This window comes from Armigeres subalbatus, chromosome 2 (genome assembly GCF_024139115.2).
Source record: "Armigeres subalbatus isolate Guangzhou_Male chromosome 2, GZ_Asu_2, whole genome shotgun sequence".
In the NCBI taxonomy this organism is placed as follows: Eukaryota; Metazoa; Arthropoda; class Insecta; order Diptera; family Culicidae; genus Armigeres; species Armigeres subalbatus.
This window is the reverse complement of record NC_085140.1, coordinates 426,133,079-426,159,102: the sequence shown is the minus strand read 5'-3', so window position 1 is coordinate 426,159,102 and position 26,024 is coordinate 426,133,079. Positions and strand designations below refer to the sequence as shown.

The 26,024-nt window shown below is 41.1% G+C and overlaps 1 protein-coding gene across 1 annotated transcript; it reads right to left on the bottom strand.

The window, feature by feature from the left end:
- Nucleotides 1-1,780: 1,780 nt before the first annotated feature.
- On the bottom strand, nucleotides 1,781-25,270 carry LOC134213520 (zinc finger protein 62 homolog). Its single transcript, XM_062692649.1, has 12 exons — nucleotides 24,990-25,270; nucleotides 24,308-24,915; nucleotides 22,471-22,992; nucleotides 22,318-22,413; nucleotides 22,146-22,259; nucleotides 21,894-22,085; nucleotides 9,812-9,952; nucleotides 9,510-9,740; nucleotides 9,327-9,446; nucleotides 8,834-9,267; nucleotides 2,276-2,495; nucleotides 1,781-2,211 (listed from the first exon to the last, which is right to left on the bottom strand). The coding sequence occupies exons 1-12, from the start codon at nucleotides 25,131-25,133 to the stop codon at nucleotides 1,989-1,991; spliced, it is 3,045 nt and encodes a 1,014-aa protein (XP_062548633.1). The 5' UTR covers nucleotides 25,134-25,270; the 3' UTR covers nucleotides 1,781-1,988.
- Between the last annotated feature and the right edge of the window lie 754 nt (nucleotides 25,271-26,024).

Below are 26,024 nucleotides of genomic sequence, written 5' to 3'. Positions count from 1 at the left end.
TGTGAACCTGAACCTTCACAGTGTGACCTATTGCGGTAAGGAGTTAGCTCTTGTACGATTATACGTTGTATGCCCTCTTCAAGGGCCCTTTTTCCAAATTTTCCACTTTTTTCTCCCATCTACATTTCTTTCCTTTTTGTTCACTTCCTTTTGTGTCAGGTGTGTGATGAAAAAGACTGTGAAAGCGATGGCACAAATCCCCCAAATTGAGGTGAACGTGCCCCTGGAGCCGACGTTCTGATACCTGATACTTCTCACTTCTGGTCATTCATTTCTCAACTTCTCATCACTCACTTTTCACTATTTACTTCTCACTTTTTATTTCATTTAACGAATCATTTCGATCAGATTCCGCATTTCCTGTGCGGAATAAATTCGAATTGTTTCCCCCACGGGATTGGCATGTGTGGAGATGGGATTTTTAAATAAGAAACGAGATTCTCTCGTTTTTTTTTCCTTCTTCTGTGTTCCTTCTACTTACCCCTTGCTCCTTGCTACTCACCCCTTGCTTCTGTTTTTCTCACTACTCATATCCTACTTCTCACTTCGCAACTACACGGTTATACAGGTATACTCATTTCAGGAGTACTTTTTATTCACTTAGGAGAATATTGCCTATACGTCAAATTATGCGTACTTTAAATTATCGGCGGGAGAGTATTTTTTACGATTTTCGTGGTATGCGCATTAACTTGAGAAATGCGTAAAAAGAAGTACATTACAAGTAAAGAAAATTTCCATGCACGTATAACTTCATAGTTGCAATAAGTCAGTTGTTGTGAAAAAATATTCGATGTATACGCACGATTTTGATATACGGAAAGTTTGGCCTAGGGAAGGTATGTAATGTTAGTATTCTTTCAAAGATTCTTAAAATAATATAAAATTATCATTGTTGTTTTTTTGGATTAGAAATCGCGAGAATCAACAAGCTGGTCAGCAGCAGAATCAGAAGCGGACACTGAACGCTTCCGCCGCGTTCTTCGCCAAGCCGTTATACGACGTGCGCTGCTCTGTGACCACTGCAACCAGTACTGGAAGCTGCCGCGGCCCTCAAGATAGCTGATGAGTAAGGTCTAATGTGCCGGAATGCTGAAAATTTCACTGAAGAGGAAATTTGGATCGTCCCAGAATACCCCAGGGGTACGGGAATCAAAGGTGTATACGTAAAATAATTATGTATTAAAATAAAAATGATTTTAGATTGACTGTCATATGTTTTATTATCAAAATAAACTAAGTTGAGAAGCCTTGCCGACTTTAAAAAGCAAATCCATGCATAAAATTGCAGGGGTAAAAAGTACACATTTTACTTCTGTTCTTGGCGTAAAAATTACACACTTTTTACTTGTAAAAAAAGGTGTAAAAAGTATGCCGATTTTGACGTATGAGCAGTATACTCTTAAATGAGTAAACGAAATTTACTCCTTTTAGGCGTAGTTCCACTTTTCCACGATTATGCGTACTTTATAGTTCTAAAAGAGTATATTCAGGTTACCGTGTATGTATCACATCTCAATTCTCACCACTCACTTCTTACTTCTTGTTTCTCGTTTTCCACTACTCACATGTTACTGCACACATCTCACTACTCAATACTCACATCCGTTTCTAATAAAGATACAAATTTCCACATAAATATTAATATCTCGGGTACTTATTCAAAAGGATTTCAATATACGTTAGAAAACACGCGCTTCACTTACATTGTCTATGATGAATAATACTCGCTTTACACCAGATTCCAGACATTTCGAAGAAAAGTGATTCAACCACTGTGTAATTGGTGCAATCGTTTTATTTATTTGTTTATTCTTACGTATGTCAAATATCTTCATATTTCTACGAAGTTTTATTATATTACTTTGTATATCAGTGCATGACACAACTTAGTTGTGAATCTGTTTTTTAACGATGACATATATGGAAGCTAACGTATAAATGCCGATGTGATATTTCATCTAAACTTACCTTTCAATCACGGTGTATCACGAGACATCTACAATCTCCTCATCCTGTGTCTCGACCTTCACCTCTTCCACCTCAATAGAATCCTCCATTTGCACCGTTGACGACTGATCAATATCATAATGCCTTTTTGTTCTTATGTGCTTAGTCAACTGGTGCTGTCGATCAAACGAGGCATTACACTTCTTACACGGGTATCGTTTCGCATGGTTAGCCGTTTCGATGTGCCTCAAAAGACTGGCGCTGTAATCGTAGATGAAAGATTTAAAATAAACCTAACCTAACCAATTACGATTCTTACACGAACCTCGAGTCAAAAATCTGAGGGCAGTTCATGCACACATGGATCTTTTGATGGACTTCTTTTTGGTGCGATTTCATCCGGAGCTTAGATGGGTAAACTTTGTGGCAAATGTCGCATTCAGTTGGTGTGTTCCCGTGTACACGTGTGTAGTGTGTTGTCAGCAATAACTGACAGTAAAAATTTAAGTCAACGCATCCTCTCTCACATTTATAGGGTCGTACACCTGGAGAAGAAAATAAATTTAACCGAAATTGAACTTCCCTATTAAACTCCCTGAGAGGCCAAATTCTTCACCATTGTGATTGGGCGTTGAACCCATTTCAAGCGTACGGGGAAGCACCACTTAAGAGTAGAGATGAGTTTAATCATTAAGGTAGAATTTGAAAATGTTCTCAACAAATCTCCAAACCAGAAGCTGAATTTCAAAATGCTATAGACTTGTAGCACTAAATTTGAACTTTATTCCCTAAATCCATCCCTGCCTAAATGTTAATCAAAGGTCCATGGACCATGCAATGAGGTCCAATGCTAACTAACTTCGTAATATTTTAAAGTCATTTTTGTCATTTTATTGTCAAAGTCAAATCATTTTGTCAGTTTTTATTTTATTTAGATGTCTATTGTCATTCTTCTTCTTCTTATTGGCATTACATCCCCACACTGGGGAAGAGCCGCCTCGCAGATTAGTGTTCATTAAGCACTTCCACAGTTATTATCTGCGAGGTTTCTAAGCCAAGTTACCATTTTTGCATTCGTATTTCATGAGGCTAACACGTTGATACTTTTATGCCCAGGGAAGTCGAGACAATTTCCAATCCGAAAATTACCTAGACCGGCACCGGGAATCGAACCCAGCCACCCTCAGCATGGTATTGCTTTGTATCCACGCATCTTACTGCACGGCCAAGGATGGCCCGTCTATTGTCATTACGAGCGCTGAAAACCTACTGAAGCAGTTTTTTCGACTTACATGGAACATGTGGCCCATAATGCTTCATCGTAGAAACTGAATCGGAAGTTTTTTTATCAGATATAAGAAAGTATTCAATCTCCGGTTCATTAAAATGACAAGTTAATAACTGTCGTCCATTAAGACAATGTTGGACTGGCTCATAAGACATTATATTTACAACTTTAATGGATACTCTCTCCCATTATCTCATTCTTAATCATATAGATTAATTTGTACGATGTCATTCTTGTCTTTATGGTCAAAAGGTATGAAGTATGCGTTCGTTGAAATACTTTGTTTGCCTAAGTGATTGGTTCTTCATTGTAATGTATTGGTTCTTAATGATAATGTATTGGTTCTCTTGGTTGTAATGATTGGTTCTTCATTGTTCTGTGTCAATACCTTCAAACTCAATAAAAGTTATGTCTTGTAAAAAGTGGAAACTGTTCGTGCATTTAGTCTATTTCATCGTCATTTCTTTGTTAAGGTAGTCTAAGACTTTTATTATATTCTAACAAGTATCTTAATCATGTCTTAACTAACTATTAATATTTATAATGTATTAATGATTAGTTATGAGTCAGCTATTTCAATGGCAAAGTAAAGCTTTATCACGCCTATTCCCTATCTATTAGTAAACATTATCGAGAATGAAGACGTCATAAGGTTGTTCGATTGTGCGACGTTACGCGGTAAAACATTCCGCGGTTAACTATTTCACGGTGTACCAGTTCGCGGTCTACCACTTTGCGTTCATTAGTGGTAGCGCGATATTTATTTTTTTGGCGGTATACCATTTCGCGGTTAGTACTATTTCGCAGTGAACTTTTTCGCGGTCAATACCAATTCGCAGGTTGAATTTTACTAATGTGCTTTGTAAAGCCTCAAAATTGACCTAATTATTATATAAAGCGAATAATCATTGAGTTTACACCATACTTGTATAAATCCAAATCCCAACAAAAAAATATTTTGAAGTAAAACATTGCAAATGCGGCTATGTAAAGAAGGCGAAAAAAAAACACTTTAATAAAGAATTAAAAAAAAAAGAAGGCGAAACTTCGAAACACTTCGCCTTATACAGGGCAAATGCGAACATTTAAAGAGGACAAAACAACAGACTTCACATTCTACCGGGCAAATGAAAACATTTCAGTTCAGTCGCTAACGTCGTTAGGTGCAGACGGAAGAGTTGTGCTCTGTGCAGTCTTTGTGGTTTTGTAGCCTTCAGTATAGCAAACAATCACTCGTGTCTGCTTCCCTTTGTGCGGTCGTAAGCATTTTTTTCGCTTGTCGGTGGTGCACAAGCATTAAATCAACGTAATGAGTGACAAAATGGTTGTTAATACTGTTCAGTTCCGTTTCCCATTGGGCAGTGCCCGGCCTACGTGGGCTGAAATCGCCAGCTTTTTTAAGCAGCTGGATACAGATGTATTGCTGATGTATACCGTGTACAAAACAGCACACGATCGTTCGCTGTACGTTTAATTCGTTTCCCGCAATGCACTGGAAGTCAATGAATAAGAACTCGGAGCCGAGGAAATTTGTCTATTCTAGTGGGACGTCGGTAGAACTTCGGATGCAAATCGCAGGAATCAATATGCGGTACGTCCGTGAATTTGATCTGCCGCCGGAAGTTACAGACGAAAGTTTATTCCAGGATCTCGGATTGTTTAGGAAAGTTAATCGCCTTTTCCGAGAAAAGTTCCCCTTGGAATCGGGTCTGCGGCACCTATGCACAGGAACCCGGAGTTTATACATGGAAACCGGAAACAGTATTCCGCCGTCAATAAATGTAGCAGATCTGAAAGGAAGAATATTTTACGATAGACTCAAGGACACATGCTTCCTTTGTCAAGCAGTAGGTCATCGGAGGGAGTCCTCAGCAAGAGCGGAAGAAGCCCGAAAAAGAAGTACAGTGTACTTCATACGCTACCGTTGTTTCTGGGAATGAAAATAAGCAGGAATCGTCGGAAACCTTGGATGAGGACTTCATCGAAGTTCCAGAAGTAAATCCGAAATCAGAAAACCAGAGACAGTAGGTGATTCGTGGAAACACACATCCGGGGGAAAAAATCGAAGGAAGAAAGACGATGTTACTTTGGAAGAGGTGGCAATCGTTATAAAGGAAGCTTTGCCTCATCCAACAGCGACGCAGCGGCGGGCTCAATTGTCTGCGTCGGGCTCTGGTTCAAGTACCGGTTCAACAACACACCCGAAGAAGAAATGCGTTCTTAGATCATATTATTAATTATATTTTATGTTACATTTATATTTTTTTTTTGTTAACGGCTCCGTAGAATTTTAATGAAACAGCTGAGCCTAATAAATAAAAACAATGGAAAAAATGAAAACATTTAAAGAAGGCTAAACAACAGATTTGCCTTATACCGGGCAAATGCAAACATTTAATGAAATCAAAACAACAAACTTTGCCTTATACCGGGCAAATGCGAACATTTAAAGAAGGCAGCACATGATATTCCGCCCAATACCGGCTAACATTAACACTAACAATAAATAATGCGTAAAATAAAAGAAAAAACTATTTCAAATGGAAACGCAGTGGTAGAAACGGCCATATTAAGAAAAAGAAATTGAGAGTTGGTAGTTAAAAAAAGAAAGATAAGCTAAGCTTGAATACCGCGAAACGGAGCACCGCGAAATTATAAATCGCGGAATTATATATACCACGAAACGGAATACCGCCAAATTGTATAAACCGCGAAACAGATTACCGCCAAATGATACAGACCGCGAAATGGTTTACCGCGAAATGTCGGATAACCGGTTGTTCATATACCATCATTTTAATATATGTTTTTATGTCTCATTAAATTGAAACATAACAAAAAAAAAAGACTGGCGCCATGTTCCTAGTTTTGAAGACTTTTTCTAGTTTCTAGCTAGTTTTAAGCGTAACTACGACTTATCGTCACAGGGAATGCATCAGAAAAGTATAGCCGAAAAGAAGAGATCTCACATCATTATCACTATGATGAAAAATGCACTACTATTCAAGGGTCCAAGATACAACGTTCGTTGGATCACATGCACATGCGTAAAATCAATGCGTCAATGCCAGATATGTGACGCGGCACCAAATAAAAATAGGGAACACGACGGAATATGTCTTTGGTTGCCACAGAGAGAAACAGACGTCTCACTTAAAACATATTCCATCGTTCGCCTTTCTAACGGTGGATTCAATTTTTTGTAGGTGGTCAATCGGCCACCGATGGCGCTTCGATCAGATTTGCTTGTGTTTGACGTTTGCACACTACCGCCATCTAGTTGCCGCTTGTCCACACACAGTGCTTTTAGCACTGGGCGATAATGTTTTCGCGACGGTGATTTTGATTGCATTTTGTTCTAAGTGAGACGTCTGTTTCTCTGTGGTTGCCATCTCAGTGCTAATGGCGTAAGCATCGCATCTAGATAACATATCCGAGGGGAGGGTAATTTAGAATACATAATCAAATTAAGTTAACATTATCGTTTGAAAAGTCCAAAATGAAACTTCATTTTTTTTCGCAAAAAGTATAGAACAGAACTGGCTATGTCACGTTTTCAGAGGTACAAATTTTTAACTGAGCAACAGGCAATAGCGAAACACAGGTTTCTTTGTTCCGTTGCAGCATGTACGAAAATGTGGTTTTGGGATGAGCTAATTGATTCTACAACATTCCCCAGAAAAACGTTAACCAGAAAACCATACCCTATAATGCACCATATACCAGAATTTGTTTCCAATATTTAAAAACTTTTTTTTTCAATTATTTGTGTTGTATATTTTAATGAGTGTAAAAATGGGCATAATTCCATTCACGCCCTTGCCACCGAATGGCAAGAATGATCGCTTCTATCTGATTGGTATAAATGAACTTTCCTGAACAGAAATAGGATCTACAAAAGAAGAACACCAAAGGCAGGCCATTTAGGAGAAAGTGGGTAAGATGGCCATCCTAAGCGGTAACCTTTGTAAAATAGTGACACTCCTTCAAATTCTGCTGATTTGTCCATGAAACACTTTTATGATGACCCGTCTTTGACATAAGTATCAGAAAACATTGATTAATAACGCTTCAGTATCTTATAAACTGGTTTTGAAAAAGGTGTTTTTATGATACCTATATTTACCATATGGGGCAATATGACCACCCCTCGGGGCAAGACGAGCATGGACCAAAAATTACATCAAAAGTGTGCTAAATTTATTTATTATAGGGGACACATTTCTTGCACTTCTATGGATTATGTTCAAATGATGCTTCGTTTAAAAATGTCGTATGTCATGTTGATTTCTTGACAACTGGCACTACAACAATATCAGAATTTGCCTAAAACTAATGTTTACTGTTAAAACCATATCCTTTGTTTTAAATCATCTGTGATTCACGCAGAAACTATTTTGATCATGTTTTAAATGCATTTAAGGGTTAGGCGGCTCCTCATCCTGGAAATGACCTTGTTCCTATACAGTTGGCAATACCGCCCAGGCCGACGTATATCCAAAGATTTATATCCTATCGAACCTAATTACTGTGAATCTCCTCAAATTATTATTGTATATAGGCTATACTGCCGTCATATGCATATTTGTCCCATGTTTGCTGTGATTCCCTATATACATGGGACAGTTATGCTTTTAACGGCAGTATAGTTATATAAAAGCTTCGGTAAATATCAATTTGTCCTGAAAAATGAGTAATTTAGACTTCAAATGTTAAATTATGTAACTAGAAAATTATAAGAAAACCATCTTCAAATCAATGTTACAAGAACAAGTGAGGTTGTCAAAGTGCATTTTTCAGTTGTATAGCCCTTTTACATTTTTGTGAACCATCCATTGTAATAATAATGTGAATATAATGCTCACTTAAAGCATAATTAACGTTGGCTGTCATGCCCCATATAGCCATCTTACCCCACTTTCCCCTACGTTTCAGTTTGAGAAAACGTGTGCTTCTCCAGGAGCTTCGCATCATTCCAAGTAATTTATTTAAAGAAGGAGTCATCTACTATTTTACCTTCTTCCCATCAAATGCCTAGAGCACGCAAGAGTAATACTTCTGGAAAATGCATGTCATGCATGTCATCTATTCGTGAGCCTTATTTCCGGCAATGCCTAGCAATAAGACATTATAAAGTCATTTGGCTTATTCCGGGAAAATGCGTGAATCATCTACTTATTTTTCTTATTCTGGGCAAATGCGTGGGACCCTATTGTTCCTTACTCAGGGCAGATGGGTGCTTTAACATAAAAAGCAGCTGTTCACTCTTCTTGTTTTTAGTCATTGCGCCTGAGTTCCGATCATTATGCCATATGAGCTTTCCATCTACAATATATGCCCCAGGGTCTGGCGGAGATTTTTCATAATAAACCAAGAAAATGGAATCATTTTCTTCTCTATTTTGTGGGAAACGGTACACTCTGGGGAATGACACGTTTTAGGAAATGGAATTCTTATGTATGGTTTTCTGGGGAACGGTTTTCTGGGAAATAGTATAAAACCTTGTTAATCACACATTAATGGAAATTTGTGCCGCCAAAAACGTGAAGTGAGGGCTAAGACGACCATTGTGATAGCCATTATTGATCATTCTACCTGCATGTCTATTCAAGTGTCCTTCCATCAGAGATGCTTGAATTTCTTTTGCGCAAATAGTACAGGTCTCTCTCTGAATCGCCTCGCAGCCTCTCTTTAGACGACCATCCGCATCTTGCACGGTACCATATCGCACTGCCCGGATGATTGGTTTCGTAATACTGAGATTAGAGTTCGTCTTTTCGACCTTTTCTGCGACACCGGGCTGTTCTATGATGTCATCGTCATCGTCCTCTAGACAAATCACTTCATCTTCCTGGCATTCATTGTTCCGTTTTTGCTGGGTAGTCCTTCCAAGCTCTTCTTTTCGCCTATGCCATTCCATGTGCTCGTCCATCTTGGATTTCGACAGGACACGGCATTCGCAAAGAGAGCACACAAATAATTTTCCACAGTATGGTTCATGGGTTTCCAAGTGTTGCTTCAAATCATTGCTGAAATCAGACACTGTTAGTTGAAGAACAGCTCATCCAAACTTAGAGAGCAAACTTACATTGTCTTACATTTCAAACCACAACGGATCAATGGGCATGTGAACTTAGAAGCTTCAGTGCGGCTTGTATCTATGGCCTGTGGCAAAGTTTGAGCCACAAGTTGCATTTCCACGCCTCGACTAGAACGGAAAGAGAGATTGGAAATAATATTCGGTTCGAAAATGCCCGAGAATTGCTCTTACTGCGATAGAGTCGGTATTTCATCAACTGGGCTAGTGTTCTTTTGCGCACTCTGATCCACAATACGATGATCGATCAGCTGATTTCTGGTAGCGGTTTCCTTAGGGCACTGTGAGTTTGTGGAAGTTAGATCGCCGTGCACCTGTTTGGCCTCCACATGCTGCTTCTCTCCCTTTCGTTTAACATGATCTTCGCTGTTCCGATGAGCTTTCATATGATCTGCCATTTGCCGACTGTAATCAATAAGAAAACATACGTGAATGATAATGCATAATATGTGTTCATGTCTCGAGTAAATACTTACAGGCGTATGAATGTTTTCCTACAAATGGGACACAGGTAAATCCTTGGTCCGTGAATCGATAAGTCAAATTTTTTCTCGATCGGTCGGAGCAAACGTTTGTTTTTTCTTGTATGGATCAACATATGTGCACACATGCGTCGCCTGAAAATGGATATATGTACATATCATTTACTTCCGTTGTACGCATAACTGTCCAATGTATTTAGGAAACCTAACAAACGTAAAGCAAATGTGCGTATTGTTCGGAATCGGTCCAAAGAAAGACTATTTTTTGTGTAGCAGTCTTGTGATCAGCTCAAAACTGTAATATCGAATTTTATTACATATATACATATTTTGTTATTGTGATAGGCATACAAACTCACAAGTAATAGTTTTCTTATTTTCCGCGGAATCTGAACGATGAAACAATATAACACCCAAATTATTTTGTTTTTAAACTCTGTGCACACTGTAGTGTGTCTGTAGTGTCGAAGGTTAACTAAATATGTTAAAAGAGATATGTTGAGCGGTAGAGATCGGAGAGAGGTGTGAGCATGAGAAAGATTAGGCAAACTCAGATTACTGTAGCCCAGCGGCACTATAGGATTTCGGGCGGTCATTAATCGAAAATGTCATGTCTTCCGAATTATTTTAAAATATTTTCTCTCCATTGTCAATACTCTAATTAAGAGAAATTCTGAATTTGAAGTCTCTAGGTGCACTAGTTCCAAAGATATAAGGTGGCAAAGTCAGAAATGGGTAAAAAAGTTAGCAAATTTTCTGAAAAAATATTTTATTTTCAACTATTTATTGAAATATTTTTTAAATGTTTTTTCTTCAATGTTAATACATCATTACAAAGGTTATTGTATAAGCTTTTAAATGGTGTGCAAAAACTAATGGTTACACTGTGAAAAAAATTGAAAAAATGCGGAAGCAATATTTTTTCCAAAAACGACGCTATTTTCAACTTTGATAGTGAAGAACTTTTTTTCCTCAGGAATCCCCAGGTTCTTTATGATAAACATCAAGAACAAACCTTCGGCTAAAATGTCCTGAAGGAAGTTTTTGCCAGAATTTGCAATTAACAGAGTTAAGTCACTCTGTTTTTTTTTTCATTTGTTTTTTTACCGTGTTTTGCCTCTCTCGTACTCCAAGGTTAATGCTCATTCCAAAACGAATGTTTGATAGAAGGCCCGGAGACCCCTAGTGGTATATATCAACTAACTCAGCGCGAAGAATTGAGGTGATGTCTGTATGTGTGTGCATGCGCGTCTGTATGTATGTGCGCAAAAGAACGCAATCGCCATTTAGACACTTATTTGTGTCCGATTTTCTCGCAACAAGTTTCATTCGACGGGAAATCTAGTCCCATCGTTTCCTATTGAAAATGGGTCAGACTGAAGTATGCGCTCAAAGGGTATGGTCAAAATACATTTATTGGTAATAACTTCGACTTTATTTATAACCATTTGAGCTCATTTAATTAACTTTTCAAAGGAGTAAATGAATAAAACCCCCAATGCAATGCAGCACAACGGTAACGGAAGGATTTAACAGTTCGCTCATATATTTCCTGTCAAATTTTACCGTTTCCGTCGCCATTCCGCTGAAATGCGTTTGGGGCTTGAGTGGTTTGAGTCATTCTCTAAACCTAATTTTCTGAGCTATTCATTAGCTACTGATGGAGAACTAAATATGAGATTTCATAATATGTAAATATTTATAAATCTCCTGGAATCAATAATTCCCGACATGTTTATTGCAAAAGTAAAGACGAACAATATCTTAGTTAGAACGGAGCGTATGAAATTCCTGCTAGTGTTCATGAATGTCTGGCTAATGGTAGGAAATATTTATTCACTCATCTACACTTTGAGGTTCACTGGCTGAACAACCAGCGGAAAGTCAATATAAACAGTTGAAGAAATTTAGAACTCATAATGCAAGAAAATGATCAAGAGAGGCAAATGTTGACATTTTCCTTCGTGCCTTACATGAATCAGATCCATTTTAAGCTCGATTTGGATAACGAGGAAATTTTTCACTTAGTTATTCTTATGCCATGCGTAATTTTGTAATATTTGAAGATTTTCAAAAGTTCTTTATCTTCTAATACTTTAGATGAATTTATCTCATCTTCCATCGTTGATGGAATTGAAGAAAATATCATTGAAGACTTAAACCTTGACACAGAAAAAGAATGATGCTGTATATAACTTGTAGAAATCATGAAAACAAATCAAAAGTAATTCAAATAGTGTTGTTATTTAAATTAAAAGAATTTTGCTTTTCGGAAGAATGGAGCATTCTTACATTCCACAATGAATGTCCACATTTTTTGAGAATATATTAATCTCATTTTTGAATAACTTGTACACGTAAAAATGTCATGGGATTGCGATTTCTAATTTGCTAATACCCTTTTTCAAAAGTTATTTTCAATTCTGATTATTTGATTAACATTTAATGCTTTATGATCCTTCAGATCCTAGTACTTTGTCAAACAAATTGTTCTAAATACAAATTGTGAGGCATGAGAGTGAGAACAAAAAATATCACGGAATGTCATGAAATTAATGTCATTTAACATGATCGCCGCCATAATGTCCATAAATTGCTGAACTTAGTTTTGTACAGCCCCTTCCTTCTCCTTAAGAAAACGCACGAAATTTCAACTTCCCAAATAGGTTTGCTTTGTCACGTTAATCGAACCTATGAAAAAAATAATTACGTAATTCATAGACGATCCCCAAAGGGGGGGGGGGTTGGAAATTGTATATTCATGCTATTTCGACCATACACAGCTAAAACTAAGTGGAAAATCACTTTAAAAGTCCAATTTTATTTTTGACCGCTCGCTTGTATGGGGATCCCCCATAGTGAGCGGTTCTCAACCTGGGGTACATGTACCCCTGGGGGTACCTTCGCTGGCCCTAGTGTTGAGAAACGACCTCTCCGTGACGAAAGGGGATTAGTCGGTCCGGCTAGTCAACATTAAACGCCACAAAGCATGACATAATGTGCAATCATTTTGTATTTTTTCCTTACATCATTTCGCTTAATTGGTACCCCTACTCTCCTGGTAAGCTTGCATGCCCTGTCTTCTTTTGCTTTCTGTTTCACTTCTTAAAGTAGCACTCACGTACGCCGGATCGTCAGCGACTGCATCGTGCCTCCTATCTGATCTCGACCAACTGCTCTGAGTGAGGTGGGGATAGTGAAGCTCCGTACACTTGAGTTTTACGTGTTTGCTCCGAACTGTTCGGTGTTTCGACAGACGAGCCAGCTGCTACTTCGGGCCACCACATTCGACGCCCACCCATCGGCTACTGTGTCCAACTTATCGTGCCTCCGGAGAGGTGTGATTTGGCCACCGATCGTACAATGATTCCTGTCCGCGTTCTGCTCGTTATGCTTCGCGCTTCGTCTTCTCCTTGGAAGGAATGGCCTTCGGAATGGCTTCGCGAACCTCGCACTGCGGTTCCTGCTCGAGTGGGTGCGACCAATCACTGTAATTGACGAGCTGTAATGTAAACAAAAGGCCTCCTTGTGGAGGCCTTTGCTTTGCGAATGCGAGTGGTGAAAGTGTGGATGCCGATAAGTGTGTTGCGGGTCCTAGGGCTTATTCAACTTGATTTCTGTACGTCCCCGGATTGGCACTCAAGCGACTTGTCGTGCCGACTTGTTGCAGTCGCACGTCTTATGTTTCACGCTGGATTTTGACCAGAGTTTTCCGACACACCCTTTGTGGTCTTTCCCGTACTTTCGTTCGATAGCCCGAATTTGCCTCTCGGCCTTCTACCGAGGAATCTTGTTCTGCCACCCACGTGCGATGGTGATCACGGCGATCGTCCTTCCGTCGGCCTCAGGAATTATTCTCGTAGTACTCGCGCACACTTTACAATCGGATTGACAGTGAACCGCCACTTTTACAATCTCTCACTATTTTTCTGGCGACTGCGGAAGGTCTGGTGTGGAATGCCGTTGTCGGAAGTAGAGTTTCGCTGACGACCGATGACAGATGGTTTTCGCTGATTTTAGTGGCATTTCATTTTCGCCACCTTTTCGTTGCGCTTCTGCGGCACATCTTGTTCGCGCGCACAGCTGACGTTTAGGGAAGTATACAATTATCGATTGCACACTTATGTTATTCTACTAATTATGTATGCTAATGAGTACTAACGTAACACAACCTTACCACAGGCGCAGAGTTTTTTGTGAGTGCTGACAGGCAGCTCACAAAAAACTCTTAGACTTACTTCATTAAGAAGTCGCAGAGAGACAGAGCAGATCAAACGTCTTTGACTTAAGCAGACCTTAAGATTTGGAGAACTACAACATACTAACATACGCAAGCATCTTTGCTTGCCAGATCCAAAAGCTCAAACATAATCAAAACAAACATAACGGCAGCGAGTCCTGCCAGAGGTGATCTGAACGCTCACTAATGAGCAAAAATCTCTGCGCTTTTCTTGTCCCATCATCTGTGCTATGCCGGTCCTGTGGCAAAACACTCAAACTTGATCTACACTAGTTTTAGGAGCTACAATAAAACTAGAGATCTTACATGTAACGAAAATGTACACTAAAGTTGGCTAATAAAAGAACGAGTACAGCGGATACTGAATGTTACGTTTGAGAAAAGGAAACATTTCCGAATCCTAAATCACTACGAGCCCAATAGGAGGTTTTACCGCGCCCCCCGGTCGCGTTGCTTCGGTAGAGTTTTTCGTAGTGACCCCCATGTAACAGACTACCACTGCGTTCTAGACCCATGCCTGTATCAGTCAATGTCGTTCAGACGGATTTGCACCTTTGTCGCTAGCTTGCCTTCTCGGAAGATTGTTGTTGTGTAGGCAATGCTGCTTGTACGCCGGCTCCAGTCGGCTAAACGCTGATCGATGTTTTTTCGGATGATGTGGTAGTGACCGTGTTTGCAGCTGTATCTGATGTGGTGGTCGACTTGATGGCAAGGATGGCGAGGTTTCGTTTCTTGTCGTTGGTCCTCTAGCCTTTTCCGTATTTCGTGTTTTAGTGGCGATTTCGCTCGTCGTTGGCAGCTCCTTGCTTCTGCTGCTGCTTGCATAGCTTGCTTGGTTGTCAATGGCATTTGGAGCCTCCTTACTGGCTTTCAGGGTCCCAACCTCCCGCGCCGCCTGTCGGATGTAGCGACTCTGCTTTTTCGGCCGCGCCGACTCTGTTTTTGGTACTTGGGGCCTCCCTACTAACTTTCAGGGTTCCAATCTCCCGCGCCTGCTTTAGGCTTCATACGAAGCCTTCAATTCTCCCAGTACTGCCAGCTGATATCCCGTTGCGCCTGATAGTGGCCGTAAGCATCAACTCCGCGCTGAACCGATTTTTGGTCGTCAACTCCGGGTCTCCACTCCTCCTATCCAAGACACTAACTGGTGCACTGCAGAGATCCCTAAGTCCCGTTTCCAGAATCGAAGGGTACGATTTCTCCCGTATCGTGAACGGCAAACGGTCCATCCCCTGGCGCGATGGGAATGGGCGGTGGACCGCAATTTGGCTTGTTCCTCAGTGGCATCTGGAGCCTCTTACTCCAAACTTCAGAGTTCCAGTCTCCCTTGCCTGCGGTAGGCCGATTGGCTTTGGTGTTGTTTGATGTAATGACCGCATAGCGTATGTTGTTTTCCAATGAAGGTTGTGGTTGGCAGCGATTGCTGCGTACATCGCTGAAGGAGTGTCCAGGTGGAGAGGTAGTTTAATATAATGTTATTGCTCGTCACACCTGACTGACGCCTTGCTATGACGTTTGTCGTATTGATGCCGCTGAACGGTGAAGTTTGATTCCGGTGACGAGAATTGAATTGCGTGGAGCAGCACCGTCTAGGTCCTCCCTGTTTCCGGAGCTTGTCGGCTTGTTGTTTCACTGCGTACCTTCTGCTTCCCTTGGGTGTTGTCTCCTCGTTCTGCACCGTTGAATCTTGACCGCCTTGCGTATTTTGTTGATTCTCCGTGGATCATCTGTTGTTGACAGCTTTTGCTGTTTACATAGCTTGTTAAGTACTGCACTAGTCGGGTTTAATGTCCTTGGCGTGGTACTGACCACGCTTGCCATTCCGTACGTCCTCCAGCATGTATAGGTTGCTTCCGACAATCTTGACCACTGTAGCTGGAACGAACTTGGAATCGAGCTTGCGATTAATGTGATCCACCTTGGATGACTGCGTGAAGGTTCTTCGCCAGACGAGATCGCCGACCTTGAACGTGATGTTCCGTGTCCTCAGGTTGTAACGCTGCTTGGTTTTCTCGTGGTTGTTCTTGATGCGTTTGATGATGAATTCTTGGATTCGGCGAATCGCTGAGAGACGAACGTCTTGAGCTACCTTGGAATCATCTGGCGTATTCAACTCCTGCTGAGTGTAAAGATCGGTGTGCAATATAAGCTCCCTGCCGAAGTTGGCGTAATGCGGACTGACACCGGTGGCTTCGTGCTTCGCTTCGCTTATAGCTGCGACGATCGCTGGTAGGTTCTCGTCCCACCCTCGGTGGTCTTCATCCAGGAGAGCACGTATGCACGGGATCAGTACGCTATTCATTCATTCGGCATTGTTCACCATCGGACAGTAGAACGCGGTCTTCATGTGAATGATGTTATGCTTGCAGATCAAAGCTTTGAAAGCTGCCGAAAGAAACTGCTTTCCATTGTCTGAGAGGATGATCCGTGGCCGCGAGTATCGAAGGAAAACTTGTCTTTCCAGAAATTCCACCATTTTGAGCGAGTCTGCTGACCTCATTGGATGAACGATGACGTATTTTGTTACCCAGTCCACTATGACGAGCATCACCGTGTTTCCGGTGCGTGAGCGAGTGAACGGACCGACAAAGTCAATGGATACCAACTCCCACGGCACGCGAGCGGGCTTCGGGCCTCCCATATTCGGCATCATCGCTTTGTTTGGGGCCTTACTTGCTTTACAAGTTTCACAGCTTCTTACGTATCGAGCTACATCTTCAATCATTTTCGGCCAGTAGAAGTGATTTTGGATTTTCTGCCATGTTTTTTGGAAGCCTAGATGTGCTCCCGAGGTTGAATCGTGGAACTTCGCAATTACTTCTGCTCGCTGATTGAGTGGCACGACCTTCTTCCACTTGTGTTCTACTGCTCCTTCTTGGTTCTTGCAACTGCAGTTCTTGTAGAGTTCTTGGTTCACCACGCGGAAATCTGGAAACTTGTCACCATCCTGTTGCACTCGTTGGACCAACTGCTGATACCACTGATCGAACGAACCATTCACCGAAAACACCAGTGTGTTCACGATCCTCGACAGCGCGTCTGGAACTGTGTTGATTACTCCCTTCCGATATCTTATGTCGAAGTCGAATGCGTTGAGTCTTAGTATCCAGCGACTCATGAGCGCCGTCGGGTTCTTCATGGACTTGAGGTAGCTTAACGCCGAGTGATCGCAGTGCACCGTAAACCTTGTTCCTTCCACATACGCTCTGAACTTCTCAATCGCTCTGATAACGGCGAGACACTCCCGCTCGGTTACTAAGTATTTTCTCTCGGAGGATGATAGCTTTTGCGAGAAATATGCTATGGGGTGTTCTTCTCCGTCAGTTTCCTGGGTCAAAACAGCACCTATCGCCACGTCGCTAGCGTCACAGGCGATGGCGAATGGCTTGCAGTGATCGGGCATCGCTAAAACTGGTGCCGATACGAGAGCTGATTTGAGCTTCAGAAATGCTTCGTCCGCTTCGCTTGTCCAGCGAAACTTCGCTTTTGTCTTTGTTAGCTCCGTGAGAGGAACTGCGATTCTCGAGAAGTTCGCTATGAACCTGCGATACCAGTTCGACATGCCCAGAAACCGTTGCACCTCCTTCCTGCACTGCGGAACTGGAAACCGAACTATGCACTCAATCTTCTCCTGGTCGACGTTCCATCCACTTTGATTGAGCACGTACCCCAGGTACTTCATCTCTTCCAAACAAAACTTCGATTTATCGGCGGAGATAGTCAGTCCCGCATCCTTCAACCGTTGGGCGACCTTCTCCAGCATCTTAATGTGTTCATCGAAAGTACGGGAACAGATGATGATGTCATCGAGGTAATGAAACACATGGGGCTCCAAGTCAGCGAACAAGTGGGTCATGAGACGCGCCAGAGCCTGGCTCGCCGTGCACAGACCAAACGGCACGACCTTAAACTGGAAGTGACCTCTCTGTGGCACCGTAAACGCTGTGACTGGACGAGAACTGGCTTCCAGCGGTAGTTACCAAAAGGCATCTTTCAGGTCGATCGCTGAGATGTATGTGCAACCACTGAGATTGTTCATGATCGCAGATATCTGAGGTATTGGATACCCTTCGTTTACCATCACCGAGTTGAGGTGACGCGCGTCTAGGCATACTCGATATTGACCAGTTTTCTTTTTCACGGCTACTAACGGATTATTCCACGGCGAGAATAGTGCTTCATCAATCACGTCGAGTTCCAGCATACGGTCGATCTCCTTGTTCACTTCATCCAGCACGTACTTCGACATCGGGTAGTAGCGTTGTTTTCGTGGTTTTGCGTCTCCTATGTCGATGCGATGGGTATAGCGATCCGTTCTGCCCAGCTTTCCGGGTTCTGCTTTCGGGAATTTATTTATTGCTTCCTGGAGTCGAATGTGCTCTTCCGTGCATAACTCCTTTGTCGCTTCCTGTTTTGACTTCTTTTCCTTCTCGTCTTGCAGAGTCATGGTACAACAAATAGGCTTGATGCCGAAAGTGTTCCAGAAGTTCATTCCGAAAATCACACACGTCGGCAAAGTTGGGAGTAGCAACATTGTGACGACTTCGTTCTTGTTGTTGTATGCTACCGGTAGCCGAGTGTATGACTGTATCCTGTGCTCGGTGCCGTCAGCTGTTCGTATTCCTCCTTCAAGTGCTGTTTTCTGTAGTCCTAACTCCTGTGCTAACCTCGTGTGATCGCCTCCTAGGATGGAGCAGTTGGCGCCACTATCGAGTAACCCTGTGATCTGCCTGCCGAGAACTTCTACTACTGCGTGAGGGCGATTGTCATTGTCGGGGTTGATGATCAGTGAACTGATCTCGAGTGTGTCTGGTATTGTTGAGGGATCGTTGACTTGATGCGAGGACTCTGCTCCCTCGGTTATTGGTTCCCCGCCATCGCGTTTCCCGAACGTTGACGGCACGTTGGACAACTTCGTAGCGAGAACCCCTTCTGTCCACAGCGGTAGCAGAACAGCACAGCCTGTGGTTTAGCACAGTCCATGAAACGGTGTCCCTCTTCGTCACAATTCCAGCACATTATCACCGCAGGTGGCCCACGAGCGATTGTTGCCTCAGGCGCCTGTCCTTGTTGGAGATTGGAACTACCGCCCGACGATTGTTGACGCTGCTGGTCGAAAACTTGCTCACCTACTACTTCACGACGGTCGAATCGTAGTTTGAGAGCGTTCACTTGCTGTAGTATCGCCTCCATACGCTGGTCTATTTTCTCCTCTTCTGGACAGTCGCTTTCCACCGGTACTTCACCGCTTGTGTAGCTCTGCGCGTTGTCTGCTTCCAATGCATGGACTCTTCCAAAACGTTGCAATGGATGCTGTGGTTTTGCTTGACGCTGTGATGGATTTGGAGTGGCTAAAGCTGGTTCTATCAAAGCACCGTAAGGCAACGAGATCCGCCGCTGATATTGCTGCAGCTTCCGGAGTTCATCCAGTTCCTTGCATGCTTTCACCAGCAATCGCATTGAGTTCTGCGAAGCGGCGATGGGCGCATACGTTGAATTCATGTTCTTCTTGATTATAAACAGCTTCTCCAGATCGCTCATCGGTGGATCAACATATTGGAATAGGGTCGAGATGTCCTGGTAGAATTTGTTGAACGGCTCTTCCTCGCCTTGCATGCGGTGGTATGCCTCTGCCCTCAAAATATAAGCGTAGCTTGCTGGTAGGAACTCGTGTCTAATTAGGCGTTTGAAATCCTCCCAGGAACCGAATACACCTGTAGCATACATGTTGCTGTACCAGTTGAGAGCATCGTCCAACAGCAAATGTTTGACGCTTTTCAGCAGCAAATCATCTGCGATCTCTTCTGATGCGGCGAATGTTTCCACCCGTTGCAGGAATGTGTTCAGCGATGAGCCATCCTTTTCACCACATAACATATAGGCATCATTGCAGTGAAATGTGGTCCTTCCAGGATTTTGAAACGCTAGCGAACCTAGCGGTGGAAGTCAAGCTTTACTGAACAACGCGCATAAGATAGAGCAGCATCGCATGCTTTGTTGTCTCTTTCTTTCGCCTTGGATACACGGGAGAGCCGTTTGTCGATTGTTGATACACAAAAAGCCTACTTTGAATCTTGCAGTTTGTTCTATGATTCCTATCTGTTTTGTGTTTTCACCCTTGTAGCGGAACGGCCAGTTGTGAACGAAATCTTTCATCGATTCGGAAACTGAAGCTAGACTTGGCCAAGCTTTTTGAAATGTCGGACTATGGAGAACTTCGTCATTTGTTAGGGTTCAAGGTAGTTTACAACTATGAAGACGGAGTGATGCAGCTTTTACAAGGTGCAAGTATCGACCGATTGATGAAACGTTTTGGGATGAGTGACTGCAATTCGGTCAGAGTTCCGATGGAAAAGGGATTGTCACTGGACTTGACGGGACAACACATCGATGAACCATATCGGGAAATGTTGGGATCGCTGATGTATCTCATGCTGTGCGTGCGACCAGATATTTGTTTTCCGATTGGATACTTGGGTCGTTTCCAGCAAAGTCCTAAATCTCAACATTGGCAAGCACTAAAGCGAGTGGTTCGGTATATACAGGGAACAAGAGACATAAAACTATTATTCCAACGGGACGAATCGAGTTCATCATTGATTGGATATGCAGATGCGGATTGGGCTTCGGACACAAACGATCGAAAATCGGTGAGCGGTTACCTGTTCAAGGTGTTTGGTTGTTCGGTTTCCTGGAGCAGCAAGAAACAACGTACCGTAGCAACGTCATCCAGTGAAGCTGAATATGTTGCTTTAAGCATGGCGGTCACTGAAGCAATTTGGCTTCAAGGGATTCTAGAGGATCTGCAAGAAGCTATCAAACCAACTACCATCTATGAGGACAACAGAGGCTGTATCTGTATGGCGAAGAACTTAGAAACAAAGCGGACGAAACACATAGATATTAAATATCATTTCTTACGTGATCATGTGGCTTCTGGATCTCTAAAAATAGAACCTATCAAAACCCAGGACCAACTAGCAGATATGTTCACCAAAGCATTGGATTTCTCAAGATTCAAAACTCTACGAACTAGCCTTGGGCTGACTGATTGAAAGGGGGTGTAATCAAGTAGCCAATCAGTTATACTCAACGTTATCCTAGAAACCCCTTAGTAACATAATTTGTTGATTGAAAATAAATATTCATTCGTTAATTTGCAATCGCTAACTTTGGACGTCTTTTCTTAAATCCTCCGAAGTTTCTTCAAACAAGTAGAACCACCTACTCTACAGAAATTGTCTCGACTTCCCTGGGCATAAAAGTATCATCGTGTTAGCCTCATGATATACGAATGCAAAAAATGGTAACCTGGCTTAGAAACCTCGCAGTTAATAACTGTGGAAGTGCTTAATGAACACTAAGCTGCGAGGCGGCTCTGTCCCAGTGTGGGGATGTAATGCCAATAAGAAGAAGAAGAAGAAGAAGAAGATATTTCTTACCAAGATAAAAACAGTGATCCAAAATGATCAAAATAAAAAAAAAATCCTTCAAAATAATAATTTGTTTATGCCCCTCAATATTTTTGGAAACTCGAGTTTGTACCTTCCCATTTAATTCCACCACTTGGTTGTACCTTGACAGATACGTATTTTGACCTCAACAGTGAGGTCGTCTTATAACAAGTGAAGACATTCCACTAAAAAGCTCAACATAATTTTCTTAACATTTTTGGAAATTAGAGGGGGGGGTCATAAAATCAATTTCAAATTTATATCGGCCAAATAAGATAACAATGACAGGTTGAGAAAACAAGATGGAACGGTCGAAAAATAGAATCTGCAATATGACTACATATTGTAGAAATTTCGTAGGTAATCCAAAGGTAATACTCACGTCGTATTAAACTTTTTTCTGCAAATGGAGCATTTATATTTTTTTGATCCATGTAGAATTCTTGCACGGCTCCGCAGATAACGGTTGCTCTCAAGGCTCTTGAGACGCAGTTTGAATTTAGCTGGCCCTTGCTTGGGATTGAAAACTTTCACATTAACCGATGGAATGGGGGCTTGCAATTCTTCAATCGCACTGAAACGTAAATGTAAAATCAAATAACTATAGAAAGCTGAGCGATGGCAAATAGCTAACCTTTGTTCATCTGTTGTTTGTTCCAAATCGCAATTATTTGACTGTTCATTGGCGTTGAATACCTTCGCAAGTTCCATTTGAGTAGTGGCTTCAAATTTTTCTAGCAAACCGCGACTGAAAAATATAGAAAATAACTAAACAGTAGGCATTCTAACAATGGCATATAGCTCACCTTCGTGCAATTTGCCCACATGTTGCCAGCTCGCTCTTGGTTTTATCGATAACGACTTTACTTTTATGAAACTTTCGATGTATCGCCAAGCGGCCCCTAAAATAACACATTGTTAGTAATTGGTCATTTATAACACGAAATAATAGTCCTTACAGTGAAACGAAACCCTTGTTACAAACAGAGCAAATGAAAGGCTCATGCACGTAAAACGTATGAATCTGGTACTGCTTTTTTGACAAAAACTGTCTGTTACATTGACCGCATAGCAGTTCACTTTCTCTCGTGTTCTGGTCTGCTAGACTTTTTCTGCCAACCTCTTCTTCCACAGGCGCGAAAGATTCGTCACCGATCAGTGAAGACTGGGGACTGGTGTCTTCATCTATGTCCACGTCTTCTATTATCAGTTCTTCGACTTTTATCGACTCGACTACGTCATTTGAAATTGGAGTAGTTTCAGATTCAACCTGCATTGGCTCAACAGAAACAACATCGCCCTTTTCGAGCTCTTCTTCGGTCTCCTCATCTAAGTTGATCACCTCGACCTTTATTTCGTCGACTTGTTTTACAACTTCCGTCTCTTCATTTGGGTTGTTCACCTGGATTTTCTCATCCGGAATCGCAGTTATTTTCGTTTGTCCCTTTTTGTGCTTAATCACATGTTTGTTAAAAAGCGATCTAAAATGGTAATTAAATATGTTTAAAATAAAATATCGTGTATGCACGTTAAAGAAAAACCATGATCAATTCACCTAGTTATAATAGTGTTTTTTTTTGCGCAATTAAAAAATGGTGAAATTGTATTTTGGCTGGGACAAGATTCTTCATCGAATGTAACTTGCATAAGTGAGTGTTTTCTGCGCAAATACCGCAGACATTACCAATTACATGTTGAGCGTTGCGCTTTGTGCAATTAACATATTTTGTGCATCTTGGATGATAGCAGTGTTGTCCTACACTTTGTGCAAAAAAATCTGCTCTTTGATTTACTCCATCAAACGATGTTATAATCTTAACTAAGTTAGTTACACTTATAGAGTGATATTTGAATTTTCTAAATATCATGTCAAATTATTAAAACAAAATGCACGCCAGAGCCACAGAAGCGCGCGCGCCGATGATACACTGAAGTGTTTTCTCTGGAGTGTATTTTCAGCGCGCACGCTCCTGTGGTTCTGACGTACATTTTTTTGACAGTTTGGAACGACAGATAATTCAAATATTCAAGTCACCACTACAGTGCTTAATACTTCGCCAAATTTGCCATACACTTTTCGCTGCAGCTGCCAGCTGGAAGAGAATTTCATCGAAGTCGAACAGTCGGTACCTCATTCAGAAGCTTTCTCTGATTGAAATTTCATTTGAAATTGGAATAGTTTTAGTCTGCGGTTTTAGTTTCAACCTGCAATAAAACTTCTTTCTCTTCTTCTATGTTGATTAGCTCAAATTCTTCATCCGGATTTGTAGTTATTTTTGTAAGAAGTTTTCGCGATTTCCAGAAGTGAATCAAACTAAAATTGCAACAATTACTCGTTGAACTTTGTAACAGAAACACAATTAAATTAAAATAATAATTACATAGTCTGTTATTCAAGGTGATGTATAATAAGATGTGCTCAAGACATAATTCAAATATGTAACAAATATGCAGTGCAACGATAAACTTGATTAAAATGTGTGCAAATTATAGGTACAACAAATATATAAAATCTGATTTTTGAAAACGTCGTAAGTCCAAAAGATAGGCTCTCTTTGTTTACTTTCTCTTTCGATTATTACAAAGCCATACTAACATTTACATTGGATTTTCCAGCACCGATCTGAAGAAAATAGCTTTGTCTAGTGTGCTGAGGTGAAAATATTGCAACAAATTTTAAACTAGCCTAGATATTAGCAAAAGAGAGCGTAATGAAAGAGAGTCTCTCATTTGGACTTACGACGTTTTCAAAAATCACGCGAGAAATATGTAATTATGTATTATAAATTTACTTACAATCTGTTGAACGATTTATCGCAAAATGGACAAAAACGTTTTTTTATATATATTCTTCGGAGACTGTAAATCTTCATCTGGGTTTCTGATATTTTCCCACAGTACGTAGATTGTGATGGATTGCTTTCTTGCTTAGCTTTCGATGAAATAGCCGTATTGTTCATACTATCTTCCATCGGTTGATTGATAGCCTCTTCAACTTGCATTCCTGAAACCAATCCAACTCCCAATCCAGAAACTGCCTCAGTGTGAAAATCTTCTGTTTCGTCAATCACAACAGGAACACCAGTAGCTTCTCCTTGCCATTCGGTTGTTTTTTCCGGAAGATCCTGAACCGTCTCATGGCCATATAACTCTTCGCATAATGCTTCTTCCTTGATCTCCGAGACTTCATCCCAATCCGCAGAAACCCCCTCTCCGTGAGTCACATCTGCATGTGCAGCGTCCGTAACAATAAGTTTTAATGCATTCTCATCGAGAATCGATGTAATTTCACCTTTCAATACGTCCTGAACTTCCAAACACTGCTGCTGGAAGCTTCGGAACTCGTGCAACCGCGTCCGGCAGCAGAAGCAAATCGACTTGCTCAGTTTATCATCAACGCACACCTGGGAAGCGAACAGAAGTGGCGAGTAACAATGTACACTTGGAGTTGAAAATGTTAGTTAATATTGTTTTTCACCGTTATCGAAAGAAAATCCAAAATCCACTCGTGGAGATCCTCCTCTTGCTTGAAGATATCTTCCAGCGATTCATCGCCCAAACATAAGCGACAAAGTTGCTGAATGCTTTTAGGAATATCTGCTTCTTCATTGGAAACAGACATATTCTTCAGGTTTTATAAACTATTTCAACTTATAATCTCTCTATTATTCCGATAATTCATCAGAATAATGAAATTATTCAATAATTCAATTTCACTGACACTCGACACTCGACTTTCGACACTTTTTGAAGGAACTAATGTTTTGACGTTTCGTTTTTCTACACGCTCGTCCGGCTGAACTCAATTTTGGGTCGATTTATCTCAAATTCATAATTTCTTTTGAGCCGTCAAACGCTGAGTAACTGAGATTTATGAATTTGAGTAAATGTCACTCAAAATAATATAAAAAGGCTAAAATATGAAAATGAGTTCACCGAGAAAATGTTAGAAAAATGGCGAAGTCCAAACCTCAATCTACACATTTTAAAATCTTTAGTGGAAAAAATATATAGTAATTAAAAATACGCGAGTTTCTCGGTAAGTTTATCCAACATTTGTCAGCAACTTGTATATGTTTTTTACATTTTCCGTTATCACTTTCTGCAATTACTCATATAGCCTTCTTCTCTTCAATGGCTCTACATTCCATCTGGAACTTGGCCTGCATTTCAACTTGTGTTCTATTACCATTTCCACATTTATATATTGGAATCATTTGTATGCTCGCCAATTGCATAAGATACAAAGATGGCAAGAAGGGGCCATTTCTGCTTATAGGGTAAGTTTCTGAACGCTTTTATATTCATGAATGAAGTTAAAATAATAACTATTTTTTATTCGAATTTGTAGAGTTACTTCGGAACTTTCCGGTTAGCGAATTTTGAAGAAAGTTAATGACTGGACGACTTAATCCAATGTTACTGGAAGACCACGGACAAGACCGGTGAAGATTTGCCAGATGCTCGGCGCAAAACGATGCAGAATTGAAACCTGAAATATCCCCCCGAGAGC